The 15608-nt window shown below is 39.8% G+C and overlaps 3 protein-coding genes across 4 annotated transcripts in view; 1 reads left to right on the plus strand and 2 right to left on the minus strand.

Annotated features, from left to right (window-relative positions):
• The window catches only part of gldc (glycine dehydrogenase (decarboxylating)), a 73485-nt gene extending 66019 nt beyond the window's left edge, over window positions 1-7466 (minus strand). Inside the window, exons 1-2 of the mRNA XM_039759593.1 lie at window positions 6721-7466; window positions 6456-6534 (exon numbers count right to left, since the gene is read on the minus strand). Of these exons, the coding sequence (XP_039615527.1) occupies window positions 6456-6534; window positions 6721-7023 (382 nt within the window). The 5' untranslated portion in view covers window positions 7024-7466. The remainder of the gene's footprint in view (window positions 1-6455; window positions 6535-6720) is intronic.
• A 3203-nt stretch (window positions 7467-10669) lies between these two features.
• Window positions 10670-15608, plus strand: part of mboat4 (membrane bound O-acyltransferase domain containing 4) — a 78809-nt gene continuing 73870 nt past the window's right edge. For both annotated transcript variants that reach the window (XR_005634420.1, XM_039759596.1), the window contains exon 1: window positions 10670-10815. The gene's annotated coding sequence lies outside the window, so the exon portion shown is untranslated. The remainder of the gene's footprint in view (window positions 10816-15608) is intronic.
• oaz1b (ornithine decarboxylase antizyme 1b) overlaps window positions 14320-15608 on the minus strand; it is a 43675-nt gene continuing 42386 nt past the window's right edge. The window contains 1 exon segment of the mRNA XM_039759600.1: window positions 14320-15287. Coding sequence (XP_039615534.1) covers window positions 15157-15287 — 131 coding nt within the window. The 3' untranslated portion in view covers window positions 14320-15156.

Here is a 15608-nt window from a genome sequence, read left to right on the forward strand (position 1 = left end):
AAAAGTTTTTGGAATATAGTTCCGGACAGCACTAAAGGGGCAAAGGCTCATTCTTGTATAGTATCGGAGAAGCAGGAATGGTCGAAGGGTTCTAGAAACAGTCTTGCGGACGCCTGACAGAAGTGAAGGGATGATGGAGCAGGGCCAGGGATGCCCCAGTGGTGACCGCTTGAGGTGAATGGAACACAAAATGTTTAACAGTTGACTGCAAATGCCAGTGTCACAGCTCCTGGCTAAACATACTTGATGGGTAAGTTGGGCTGCATGGAGATAAACAAGCACAAAGGCTCAGTAAAAGAGGAGAGCACCCAATTGTGAACTTTTTTATTTTAACTAATGTGAACATGTATTTATCTCTTTTTTGCTGATTTTTAAACCTCACTTTAAGCACTGGTATTACTGAGGATTATTTATTAATTTAAAAAAAGATTCTGAACCAGTCTTTATTGTTTGGACACAATGAAGGAAATAAATGCACTTTGCAAATTTGCACTTACTTCTTGTGGTTCTGTGTTCTCATTCACCCTAGTCGATCTCGGTCTAGGACTATCAATATCCAGGTGCAGCCAACTTGGCCATCACAATGTATTGATGCACTACATTAGCAGGCAATGAAACAGTGTAGATATATACACGAGAGTGTGCTAGGATGGAGTGGTATCCCAGTGCTGCTGGGATGGGTCCAGCTTCCCATGTCTTTGTACTGGAAAAGGCAGATTTAGAAATTAGACATGAAGAGACATGAAGTTAAGCTTGGAGCATTGCATACATTATAATGATATTCTTCTATACAATTTTTCCACTTAAAATTGTAATATCAGTTTTGGCCATGCAAGTCTACAGTGAAAATCTACAGCTTGGAGGTTGTTCAATTAAGACAAAAAGAACACAAATGATGCCACCTACTCTCATGGTACTAAAAGGTACACCTAATAAAAATTAGCAGGTTTAAAATGAGACTTAGATGGAGCAGCTCTACTGGCCTCAAGGTTATTTAGCAAAAGGTAACTTGAAGAGGAAAAGAAAAAATAAAAAGGAGGCATTTATTTTTTTTCAACTATGTTATGTTATCTATATATCAAAGGAAATGGATCATCAGGGATTTCAATTTTACAAAAAATGTCCATGAAACATATCTTGGAAAAGTAAACTGAAATGATGCTTACACCAAATGATTGCTTTCTTGCCCGCTTCATTTTCAACCCTTCGCAGAGTCTGGACTTCAATTTTGTTCTTAACCAGGGCAAAAATTTCTGCTTAATAACTGTTCTGCCTCGCAGAATTGCTGATTGATGTTCAAAGGAATATTAATATAACCTTATGAATATTCATGTAAATAGTTGTAAGGAAGCGGAAATAGAATTACAAGAAGTCAGTACTTAGCATGTTTCATGATTAGTCAGTGTTAGTCCCATCGAAGCAAAGCCTGTAAGTATTATTTTAAGGTAATTTGATAATTATTGAGCGAATTTATATTGTTTATTTAAATCAGCAATTATTTGTATTTTACTTCTTTTCAGTTTCACTCTAACTTCATAAAATCGAATTCAAATTGGAGCAAGGTGCTATCTCCTGACTCTTATTAATCTTTTGTGAAGTAGAGTTTGGCTGCTGTTTAGTTTCTGGTTCAAACACCAAAGACAAGAACAGTACAATAACTAAAAATGGAAGAACATTTCATGATGGGAGATGTCATAATATTATGAATGAGCATCATAATAAGAAGACTTACAGGGAAGAGGTTTGCCTTCTGACATACTGGTGCCTGAACAATCTCTCTCTTTAAAAAAAAAATAAAATGTTGGTTGTAGACATTAGGAAGTAGGAGGCAGAAAACACTCCAATCTGTATTGGAAGAGATGCTGTGGAAAGATCAGCAGCTTCAGATTTATTGAAGTCCCCATCACTGATAACCTGAAATGGGAACAACACACCTCTGCCTCCAGCCTTTTGGAAATATCCAAGATATCTCCATTCATGTACACTAACTTCTACAAGTGGAAAGTAGAATCTGTACTTACTGGCTACATAATATCATAGTATGGCACCTCTTCAGCTCAGGAACACAAAGCAATATAGACAGCAGTGAAGATGACACACAATATTGTTGATATACAAGTTTCCTTTTGTCCAGGACATACATACAGTAGCAAGTTGTCTTACAAAGGAAAACAATTTTGTTCTTGTCAGGCATTCTGGCATTTTTCTTTCTTCCCCATTTTAGTAAACAGCACAGGACCACTGGCGTTTCCACTACTCAATACAAGTCATAAATATACTCAATTGCCACTCATACTACCAAATGGATGATTGTATGATTATATACAGTATATACAACTCAAATATACTACATACAAAAAAGAATTACACACACACACAAAATACGTAAAAATAAATACACAAAAATGTACAATACAATGTATGTGTAACTGCCCATGTCTATGGGGGGATGCAATAATACATTTTATTGTATTATGTATATATGTCAAACCTGAATTTTAAAGCAGAAAAGGCACCATGCAATAATGCAGGGAGCTTCTACATTCATTTAGTGCATAGCCACTTTAAAATAATACACTGAAAACAGGTTTTCCATCAGTATGCACTATATATTTTGATTAGTTGTGAAATACAAAGTCAATCAGTCATTATCCAACCCGCGATATACTAACACAGGGTCACGGGGGTCTGCTGGAGCCAATCCTAGCCAGCACAGGGTGCAAGGCAGGAACAAACCCCGGGCAGGGTGCGTGCACATACACACACACACACACACATACTAGGGACAATTTAGGATCGCCAATGCACCTAACCTGCATGTCTTTGGACCGTGGGAAGAAACCGGAGTACCCAGAGGAAACTCACGCAGACACGGGGAGAACATGGAAACTCCACGCAGGAAGGACCCGAGAAGCGAACCCATGTCTACTTACTGTGAGGCAGCAGCGCTATCACTGCGCCACCATGCCGCCCAAAATACAAAGTCCAGAGGTCAATTAAATTATTATGATGTACTGTAAGGTACAAGTCAAGCAGAACTAGACATACAGCATAAACAACAATGGTATACCCATTTTGTGATACCAAGAAGAAAGAAATTATTACATAGCGACTTTGTTTTGGTAACTTTTCCAATTTTTAGGCATTAGTTTATCACAGGTTGTGTAATGACAAACTTAACAGTCCAGTAAATTTTTATTTTTGGCCCAAGCACATCAACACATCAAACTGTGCCATGTGATCAATTAGTACAAATTATTCATGACATGAAAGCTTTAGCAAGACAGCACCTATCATACAGATCTGATATGTGCAACGATTTACAAAAAAAAAAGACAAACCATGTAAAGTGAAAAGCTACTCATTGTTTGTATGCTTTTACTTTGAGCAAACCTGTAGTCACCTAGATAAACAAATCCAGGAGCCAGGACAGCAAGAATTCATCTGCAAAATAAAAAAACCATATGGAGAGCACAAGGAATAAAATCCACACTTCCACTTAAGGATAATATGCACTGCTAATTGTTTTGTGAAAAATAAAGACACACGGCAACCATTCATCCATTTTCTAAACCTACTCCATCCAAAGCATTGTTGAAGAGGAGTTGGAGCCACATACACTACAGCCAATGTAGCATTACCATCCACCTAACCAGTGTGTTATTACACTGTGGGAAGAAACTGGAGCATCTGGAGGAACGCCACACAAACATCGGGAGAACATGCAGGATGTGAACCCTGGTCTCCTTGTTGTGAGGCAGCAGTGCTACCACTGTGCCACCGTGCTGCCTGCACAGTAACCCTCCCATCTCCCAGCCTGAATAATGTGCAAGTATAACAATGCAATTTATCTCAAGAGCACCACCTCTACCGTAAAGGCATAGTGGTGGCAGCATCATCCTGTGAAGGTGCTTATCTGCATCAGGGTCCTAGAGGTGAATGTAGCAACTATGATGGATTTAATAGTTTTTATGAGTACCACTTGAAGAAAACCTGCTACCGTCTTTAAAACAACTAGGACTTAGCTGATAACTCCTTGTCCTGGTGAAGAGCAGGATTAAGACTCTAAAGTGCCGCTTGGCATAAGGACATCTAAGTATGAACTTCACCATACTCTATGCATGACCATAATGGCCCTATTTTAATGCAGCTGCTTTTTAGACTCCTTCATTTTAATAAACCCACTATACTAGTGCCAATACATTTTGTTTTTTTACCCACTGACACTGCCAGATGATGCACAGAGAGGACCTTAAAATTAGTTTGGTGGGTTTTATATAACTTTATGTGTGAGACACCCTCGCTAATATATTCTTACAGTACATACAGTTGAAGTCGTAAGTTTATATACACTTAGCATGAATTCTTTAAAACTCTTTATAACCCCAACACAGATTTTATACTAGAGAACTATAAATTTGGCATATTATTTAAGACATCTTCTACGTGCAGGGTAAAAAGTAATTTTTTCCAACAATGTTCACAGACAGATTATTTTACTCTTCTCTTGACTATATCATAATTCCAGTGGGTCCCAAGCTTACATTATACTTTGTTAATATTTGGTAGCATTGCCTTTGAATTGTTTAACTTGAGGCAAACATTTTGGGTAGCCTTCCACGGGCTTCTTAGAATATGATGGCCAGTTCTGCCTGGAGGAATTCTGTCCCATTTGTCCAGACAGAACTGGTGTAACTGGGACAGGTTTATAGGCCTCCTTGCTCACACATGTTTTTTCAATTCTGCCGACAAATTTTCAATCGGATTGAGGTCAGGGCTTTGTGATAGCCACTCCAATACCTTGACCTTGTTGTCCTTAAGCCATTTTATCACAACTTTGAATATACTGTAGGGTTAGAGTCAATATCCATTTGGAAGACCCATTTGTGACTGAGCTTCAACTTCCTTGCTGAGCTCTTAAGATTTTCCTTCCTCATGATGTCACCTATTTTGTGAAGTACACCAGTCTCTCCTTTAGAAAGCACCTCCACAACATGATGCTGCCACCCCCGTGTGTGACGGTTGGGATGCTGTTGTTTGTCTTTCAAGACTTAGCCTTTTTCCTTCAAACATAACAATGGTCATTATGGCCAAACAGTTTGATCTTTGGCTCCATCAGACCAGAGGATATTTCTCCAGGAAGTAAGATCTTTGACTCCATGTGCTACTTCAAACTGCAAACTGCAGTCTGGCTTTTTTTATGGCAGCTTTGGAGCAGTAGCTTCTTCCTTGCTGAGCAGCCTTTCATAGGACTACCTGTTTTACCTGTTTTCCTTCAGCATCTTCACAAAATCCTTTGCTGCTGTTCTGGGATTGATTTGCACTTTTCTCGCCAATGGACGTTCTTCTTTAGGGGCAGTTTGACAGCTGTGTGGTCCCTTGGTGTTTATACTTGAGAATTATTGTTTGTGCAGATGACCATGGAACCTTCAGATGTTAGGAAATTGTTCCCAAGGATGAACCAGACTTGTGAAGGTCCACAATTCACTCATCCCCGAGTTCTTATTTGATTTATTTTGATATTCCCAATATGACAAGCAAGGAGGCAGTGAGTTTGACGGTAGGCCTGAACATACATCCACATGTTGACTCCAGTTAGGCTAATTGGCCATCAAAAGCTAACTGTCCAATTGCCTACAGGCTTGACATTTTCTGGAATTTTCCAAGCTGTTTAAAAGGTACAATTAAAAAAGTACAGTATATGTAAAATTGTGAGCCACTGGAACTGTGATATGGTCAATATAAAGTGAAGCAATCTGTCTGTGAACATTGTTTGGGAAAGAAGATTTTTGCTCTGAACAAAATGGATGTCTTAAACAATGTGCCAAGCTTCTAGTTTGTTAGTATAAAATCTGTGCCGGGGTTATAACGTTAGTTTTAAAGAATTCACGCTATGCGTATGTAAACTTCTGACTTCAACTGAATGCTTGTGAAGCGTGTAAAGTGAGGGCCCAGTGTTCTGTGTTTAGACGTGTTGTTGTCGGTGCCCCGCGCACTCGCACGATTGCTCTGTGGTTATGGAATTATGATGCCATGCGCTCAGCAGGTGATCGTATAATAAGCTGTCCACACCCTAGGGGGCGGAGCTGCAGGGGCTGGAATCACGCCCCGGTATATGTAAATCCACACCCCATACAGAAAAGGAGCAAACAACAACCCGTTTTAGATCCGTGTATTTTAACATAGAAAATCCTTAAAAGAAACACCAAGCCTGCCCCAGTCTCATTGTCCATGAGAATCACACGAAAAATGAGGCAGTGTGCGAATTTGGACAGCACCACATAACAACTCTGGCTGCCCCCGAAGCCTCCCTGCCTGTGTAACACGAAGCTCAGTAACGAACAGCACCCAGCGGGGCTCTGGGAAGAGCAGAAGTAAATAATATCACGTGCTAACAGTTCGGGGGTCCATGCCAAACAGTAACTATGGGAAAGGCAAGGCAGATGATTACTTACATACAGTGTCGTCCATTTTCAAACTTCTTCGCAAACGGATGCTATCTGGCACGGTGCTCTTAATTAATTCGTCGATGCTCTGGGAAAAAGAAACGGAAAACAGGAGAGGCTGGTGAGAGTAGCTCGAGTGCTCGGGTTCTACGTGGTCTGGTCCGAACGCTTGGCCACGGACGCTGCATGCGCTCTCACTCGCACTTTGTTGAAATTGAAGCTTTCCCCTTTCTACTGACACCGTAAAGACTTAAATGTAATAAACACTTCTTACCCCAAATCCAAGAACGTCGAGCATTTCCCTCTTCTCTTTGTCCCCCGGGCCGATATGCCGCTCCGAGAAGTCATCGTGACGAGGAAGCAGTTGTTCGATGCGCCGGGACGGACACGCCGCGGAGGTCGCGATCCCGCGCGCGGTAACCAACCTTCCGTGGCGCAAGGCGCACACCTCGGCGGCGGCGGCGGCGGCAGCAGCTCCTCTCCATCCTCGCCGGTGGCTGCACAGCCTCACCAAGGGAGCATCGAGACCAAGGCACCTGGAGGCGACCAGACCCCACGATTTCGCGCAAGTTTGCATCCTAAATCGGTAAAACTTGACTGGCTGGGATGAGACAAAAAAGGAACTGATGGGTTCAAGCGCCGTGTCTTTCACTCACTGGTATGTGGCAGGTGTGTTGCGAAACTGAGCGATTGGATTTTTTTTTTTTTTTAGCTCAACTAATAAAAGAAATATATAAAAAAGAAGCAACTAGTCAACGCGCATCCCCCTTATATAAGAAGCAACCAATGGCGTCGCCCTGGCCCAGTGACGCAGGAGACAAGCCCCCACACTGCAGCTCTTTGAACTTTTTTTTTTGCTAACTTTGACACTCGTCAGCGCTTCCTCCGTTTGGCGTTTGAGACTCCACCCGAGTTCATGTTTGAGTGAGACGAGGCCTCCAGTTTTCACACTGAAGACTGCGCGTCTGTCATGCCCCGCTGCTCATCCCGTGGAATCAAGTAAGTGTAACTGCAGCCACGGCCGTCATTTCAGCCGACTTGTTATAAAGCTTCCTGCTCACGAGATCGCACCAGCGGGCTGCACACACCATCAAATTGGGGCATTTGCAAGAATGATAAACTAATTCCTGGAAACCATTTTGCAACACTGAGAGTTGCTGAATTATTAATAAATAAGAGGAACGCCAGATGATGACACAGCAGTCATGATGTGTTTGTAACATTTATATTTTATCCAATATGGGATTAAACTTTTAATCTTTTTTCTTGTTCATATACACTCACTGGGCAAATTATTAGGAACACCTGTATTTCTGATTATCTGTGCAATTATCTGATCATCCATTCATGTGGCCTCAGTGTAATTCATGCAGATACAGGTCAGGAGGTTCAGTTAATGTTCACATTTAAAAAAAACACCGGAATGGGGAAAAAATGTAATAAGGCAAATGTGGCATGATTGTTGGTGACAGATGAGCTGGTTGGAGTATTCCTGTAACTGTTCACATCCTGGGATTTTCACACACAACCATGGCAAGATCTAATATCAGGGCGTGCACCCTGGGGCTCTGATCACAAAGGGGCCTTAGAAAATGCGAGAAATTCCCAATGACAGAAAAAGTAAAAGGTTTCAGTGACAGTACAGACACTCACAGGCACATCCCCTATCCCACTTAAATCCTTACAATGACCAATCTATCCAATCAGACGTAAACAAAAATCTTTTAAAAGAAAAAAGTATTATGGCAGGTGTCTACATCATAGGTTACTTCTATGACATTGTGCATTTGATGTGTTACAATGCTGCAAAATTCAGCACTACCAGGTTCTCTCAAAGCAAGAGCCTAGTAGTGCAGTAAAAGGAGAAATTACAGAATGAGAAATAAAACACACTGTTTTGCCCCAAAACTAAAAAAAAACAATAAAAAAACTAAATGATGATTTCAAGAAGCTGTAAATACAACAATTGAGACTAATAAGACTGACCTTACAGATACTCAGGAAACGACTAATACTGCTGCTTCCCATCAACAATCAGCAGTCCAATAACACAGACATAGGTGGAAACAAAAATGTGGAAGACAACAAGACCACTGCAGAAGATAAGATGCACCAAACAGTGCCAAATCCAAATGATGGAATCTGTCTGTATGGTCTTTTACTTTATTTGGGGCTAATATGAAATCTGAAAACACTCAGTTACGCGTTATCTTTTTTCACAGTTTGGCACATTTAAAAATGCTTAATTGATGTTTATTAACTGCACTATCAGAAGAAAGTCAATTTTTGCAGATGTGATTTTGCTCTTGCCAATTAATTTGTTACATTTATCGTAACACACAAATGAACAAAAAAAGGAAGGTAAGGTTGACCCAGTCTGAATTGTTTTTCTTCTAATTCAATGCCTGTACCTGATGTATTATTGATATATGCCATGTCCATATTATCTGAGTATATGTGTGTGCCTAGTGAGATTAGTGAGGTGACACCGTGGGGTCTGTGCAAGTCTTAATCTGGCCTTGAAAACAACAGTCTGTAGAGTTTACTTAGAATGGTGTGGAAAAAAATATCCAGTTGAGCAGCAGTTTTGCAGACAGAAGCACCTCATTAATGGGAGAGGTCAGAAAAGAATAACTAAAATGGTTCAGGTCAAACAAGAAATGAACAGTATCAGAGTTAACCACTCTGTGTAACTGTGGTAAGCAGACAAAACATCTCAGAATGCAAAACATGTCAAACCTTGAGGCAGATGGGCAACAACAGTAGGAGACCAAATCAGTTTCCACTCCTGTTAGCCAGGAACAGAAAGTTAAGGCTGCGGTGGGCACAGGCTCACCAAAACAAATGTTGCCTGGTATGATGAATCTCGATTTCTACGGAGGCACACAGATGATAGGCTCAGAATGTGGTTCCAATAGCAGGAAATCATGCATCCTGCCTGCCTTGTGCCAACTGTCCAGGCAGGTGGTTATGGTGTAATGATGTAGGGAATGTTTTCTTGGCACAGTTTGATCCTGTTAATACCATTCACTGCTTGAATCCCCATGGCCTATTTGAGTATTGTTGTTGACCATGTGCATCCTCTTTTATGGCCGCAATTTACCTATGTTCTGATGGCTACTTCTAGTATGATAATGCACTATGTCACAGACCATAAGGTTTCATTAACACGACAAGGATTTCTTCAGTTGCCTCACCAGTCTCTGATCTGAATCCAATAGGACAATTTTGGGATGTAGTAGAACAGGAGTTTTGCAGCCTGAATGTGCAAATGACATATCTGAAGAAACCGTGTGAGGTAAGCATGTCAACATGGACCAGAATCTCAAAGGATTTTTTTCCAACATCTTGTGACAGGCTTTTGTTAATATATTGACAAATTGCCACTAACAAACAGCTAGTTATATAATAAATAATGCAGCATCACACCCAGTGTTTCAGTGGTGCTCCATGTAATATTGTCTAGACCTGTATCACTACATCTCTGTGTTAATCTGATGGAAAGATGTCCTATCTCTATAAGCAGTAGGTCTATACTCCAGGGTACACATATGCAGCTGAGCTTTCAATAATAATTTTTCCCAGCATGGACTATGATCAGGGTGTCTCCATCTGCCTTTGCCAGCAATATGTCTACTTTTTCATATGATAGCAGAATGTCTGGGTGGCACAGTGGTAGCGCTGCTGCCTCACAGTTAGGAGACCCGGGTTCGCTTCCCGGGTCCTCCCTGCGTGGAGTTTGCGTGTTCTCCCGGTGTCTGCATGGGTTTCCTCCCACAGTCCAAAGACATACAGGTTAGGTGGATTGGCGATTCTAAATTGGCCCTAGTGTGTGCTTGGTATGTGTGTGTGTGTCCTGTGGTGGGTTGGCACCCTGCCCAGGATTGGTTCCTGCCCTGTGTTGGCTGGGATTGGCTCCAGCAGACCCCTGTGACCCAGTGTTTGGATTCAGCAGGTTGGAAAATGGATGGATGGTTAGCAGAATGTCCAGGTCCTTTTTGGCTGATGCAGAGAATGGAATCTCCAAAGCTCTTTATATTGGGCTGATTCAGGTATTGAATGCTTTGGCGATTTGGTCATTTTTTTTTTTTTTTTGCAGAGGACCATATCTGTTTTTTTCATTACTAAGATACTACATTTCTTTTTTTCTCATTCGACTACTTAAGCACTGGTGTGCTTTGTGGTAGAATGTGTTTTATTATTGTTTTGTATGTTTGCTTGCAGATAGTTCAAGAATTGTGGTGTTTGGTCTTTTTAAGGTTCTGATATATCTGGATTTCTGAAGACGTTGAACAGTTACATAAAGCTTTGCATTGTGGGCTGCATGGTGACAATCTGGATGACATTTCATATGTTCCATCTTTTCCAGGTGATATGCTTAAAAACTATTATCAATCTTTATGATTAAAACAGCTTCTTAAATAGTTTAGTTCTTTAATGTTAATTGTACTTCAGTTTCCATGTTATCAACTATACCTGGCAGCTATACCTGATATAAAAGCCTTTTATGTCCCCTAATTTTGTCTTTAACTGGTTCGGGAGTATTACTCACGTATTTGCAAAATAGCATAGATAAACCGTAAGTACTAGTGAACAAACAGCTGGTTAAGAACCGAGAGGAGTGACAGCTCATTTTAGTAATAGGTCAGACGTAAGCCCATCACAAGTATAAACTGTTGGTTCAGCAGAGGGTAGGCAAGATTTCTCAACAAATATGAAGTTGTGATCAGAAGCATACATTTCATGGTGGACATGCTTTCCTTGTTTGTTTTTAAAGAGTATTTTTGCATCTGTAACTAAATTAATAATTAAAAAGCATGAAACACATTTACAGAAGATCACGTTACGATCACAGCAGTACTTTGTTTTAAGATATAAATGGACGAGGAGCAAGAGCTACATCCTATATTTTTCTCCCAATCCAACCAGCAAACACTGCATATTGTGTAGTACAATAAAGGTTAAAAAATCTTGACCAGTTTAAAATTTCTTTTGTTCCTCTGCTGTACAAGTAAACCTAGTGGCAGTTTAAATGAGTTCACTGTGTGCTGGGCAGCAGAGACTTATGTTTCTGGAGTGCTGTAAATGATGATCACTTTTGTAGGAAATGTAGTTCAATCGTAATGCATCCCATACAAGAGTAAAGTAAAACAGCTGACATCCAGCATTCTAAATCGAATAACATAGCAAGATAGCAAAGTTTAATTCATATAGTTACTAAAGTTTTAACAAAGCTGAAACTTGAAGAGAGCAGAACAAAAATGATTAATAAAACCATTGTAGAAGAAAATGCTTGGATAGTTGCTAACAAGAAACTAAAGAGGAACACAATCAGCATTTGTGAATTAAGGAATCTGCTTTTAAAGTTTGGCAATCACAACCTTTCATTATAGGCCACATTGTTGTGTGCAATCCTTAAGTAACTCTGGTGATCATTCATATTGGTGGCTTCTGTTGTCATCAATGAATATGACAACTGTCAGGATACAGGAGCAGTTAAAAGTTTTAGTGTTTTTTAGTCTTTGTCCGTCTTGTGTCTTGCTTCGCCTGCTGGCGATTTTCCAGTTTACTCAGGTATCCAAGATGGAAGTGACGTCAGTGCATCACCTGGGTGTGGCCACGTGACACGGGGCATTAAGGGCAGGTGATTATCTACAGTTGGTGGCGGTTTCCAGAATGATAGGATTGTCAACTCCACCAATTGAATCTTGCCCTGAAATACTCTTTTTTAATTTTTTGACATGCTGCTTCACTATTTATTTAAATTGGAATTCAACCTCCAAACTCCAGAAATTGAGTAAGGCTTTGAGCTATTAACAGTATCTTAAAACTGGTAACCGCCTCACCTGATCCATCTCTCCTGAGAAATGTGTGGTGTTTTCTGCGTGTGGTCATGTCCCATTCCAGTCTGATGAGTGAGTGAAGGATAAACCGAGACTGCTATTGCACAATTGCACTCCACTGACACAGTTTGGGGGTACATAGGGCCTGGGAATAAATAGTAGAACACAGAGTAAATGCTTGGAGATTAAATATCTGATCTTTAGCAGCACAAGATGCATATACAAAGTTTCTGTGCGGTGTGTTTGAGCCCTTAAATCACATAGTTTCTCAGTTAATCGGTCCATTTAAGGAATCAAGGTCTCGAGTTAAGACTTGCTTTTGTGACTGTGCTATTAATTTATAGTCTCAATGTTCAACCCCATCATTCCAAAGCCTCTAATGCAAATATTACAAATCACTTACTCAAGTTTTTGTCATACTAACAACCTAAATAATCAGAAATTAAAAGTGCTCGCTCTCCCAAAAAAGGATCACTAATTTACCCATTCATCCACGTATTATTAAATTTGCAGGGGACATGGAGGCAATATCCCCTGGAGATCGACTAATTGCTGGGACAATTCAATAGCATTAAATAAGCTAACTCAGATAGATAGATAGATAGATAATTAATCCCAAGGGGAAATTCACATAATCCAGCAGCAGTATACTGATACAAAGAAACAATATTAAATTAAATAGTAATAAAAATGAAAAGAATTAAAATAAAATTAATGTTCGCATTTACTCCCCCGGGTGGAATTGAAGAGTCGCATAGTGTGGGGAAGGAACGATCTCTTTAGTCTGTCAGTGGAACAGGACGGTGACAAAAGTCTGTCACTGAAGCTACTCCTCTGCCTGGAGATGATCCTGTTAAGTGGATGTCTTTGGGATGTTTGAACCAAATCCACTTTTCCCCCCCAAAAATCTCAATGTGGCTGAGTGGCGACTATTCTGGATGTAAAGTGGCATCACAGATTCTCCTACTGGCCACATAAAGCTAACATTATCTTCTAGATGAATTGTGACAATTTACAAATATTTTAAATTCTCTTCTCCTGAGGAGGAGTACAAAGCATGAGCACTCCCATTTTGCTAATGGTTACATTATTTTGAGGAATGGCTGCTTTTTTCATTTTTTATAAATTTAGTTCATTCTCTAAGTAGCAATATAGAGCACAAGGCAGGAAGCAACATTGTCCATTGTGGGCCACACTCATGGACACAGCCACACGCGGCCAATTTACAAAATCCAGTTAACAAATGTTTTTTGGATGTGGGAGGAAAGCCTCATTGAAAAACCCAATGTATACATGTGTCTGGGGCAGGATGCGGAGCTGTGGGGCAGCAGATATAATCATTAAACTAATAAATGTTTAATTTAACAAATCAATAATGAGGAAAATCTTGTGTAAGCAATTCTGACTAGCCTATGTGGGTAATGAAAGAAAAGAAGCTGACCCTGAAGGTAAAGTCGTAATGGAATTGGCTAATATATTGTTGCTTATCACTGCTCAATGTCCATGTAATCCCTCCTATCCTCAGAACAGAAAGTTAACACTGGATGCAAGAAAAAGCTGTCAGTTTTACAGTGTCATACTACCAAAAGCAGTGGTATTAACATCCACTATAGTATACTGTAGAAAAGCCAGGAAAAGGCTTCAGGCCAGATGCTGTACAACTGTATTTTATAGGAACTGTGGGCATACATACAGTAGGTGAACTTTTTTTTTTCCCCAAACTATTTACCAGGATATTTAATCAGCCAGGTGGTAAAATAATTGGTTTCCAGTTTGTCCAACAATGAACCTGGTGGTAAACTAATTGGGTTCCAATTTATCCAAAGAAGACTGAAAGGCCTTCTGCTTTATAAAGATGCAGAAATTGGCTCTGTGATAATACCAATGTAATCCCTGGTATATGACTGAGCCAAAAGTGGGCTATTACAGTGTATCATTTAGCAGTTAGGATAGGTCACTTTGATATATAAACCAACCTTAAGACTGCAAAGTGATGGCAACATTATTTAAATAAAACAAGCACTACAAACTGAAGCTTTCATTTTTGGTCTTTAATTCATTACAGAAACACAGGAATAAAAGTTTTAACGCAGTTGTATCTATTGTAACCTCCCCATTATAAAGACAAACGCTGCCCTACTCAGTTTCTCCTTTTGTCTATTACCACATGCAGCAGTTCCTAAACAATGCTACTTTTGTGAACAAATTACATCGTGCAAGAGAAAACAGAAAAAATAAACTTTGGGATAATAAATCTAACCAATAGATCCTTACTTGCGTCAGCCAAGTGGCCAACAAATTCTTTCTCACGTCTGCATATATGCGTACACACACACACACACACACACACACCACACACACATAATCAGTACTATCCTCAGTTTAGAAGGCTAGGACGTTTCCTATACTGGCTTGTAATGAAGATAAAACATAGATTGCTTATAGGATAAATCATTCTTGGGAAGTTAGATTATATATAAATGATTGATGAGTAATTATTTTACTTCTTTACATCCTCACAGCAAAACAAAACCCCCAAAAAATGCCACAACCAGACAGCTTCTGCTTAAGAATTTTTTTTACATTCCACAACATAAGAAAGAATGTGAATTACATATTGATTTTTGTGTCTTGTTTCTTTGATGTAATACATTTCCACTGTCAAAGCTGTCAGCAAATTGCTGTTCTCAATCAAGTTGAAAAAAAAAAATTAAGAATCAAAACTAGCAACATTGATCTAAAAACAATAAGCATCAAAAAACATGACAAAAGCATACAAGGCAATAGCACTTGGGTCACAAAATGCTCCTCCCTCACACTACCCCACCACCCCTGGTAGCCACTATCTGCAATGGATTGAACTTTCTTCACTCTTCATCAGACGAATCTCTGTCAAAGGTATAAGCCATAAAAAGCACATCCGGCCTTTGGGGTATGAGGGCATGGCCTGGTTTCACAATCTCAAAGCCCAGAAAGCTGAAGGTCCGCAACAGAGCAGCTGTAAAGACAAAAAACAATCTAATGTGAATTGTAAGGTTTTAGAATATTCTTCCTATAAAATATACACAAAAATACTTGTTTAATAACAACTAAGTGCTTACTTTAGAAGAGAGGCATGTATGCTAGAGCAAAGAAAAGGCTCAGAGATCCTTGAGTCAGTTAAATTTAAAATTTGCATTCCGATTATTAAAACTTTCATGAAGTTTTCAACACAGAAAGTGCTGCCATTAGATATGTAGGGTATACTGATAATTCAATCTTTTTTAATTGCATGCAGAAATTGCCAAACCCTCTAAATCTGATTAATTTCCAAAGGGCT

Source organism: Polypterus senegalus, chromosome 7 (assembly GCF_016835505.1).
Source record: "Polypterus senegalus isolate Bchr_013 chromosome 7, ASM1683550v1, whole genome shotgun sequence".
Lineage (NCBI taxonomy): Eukaryota > Metazoa > Chordata > Cladistia > Polypteriformes > Polypteridae > Polypterus > Polypterus senegalus.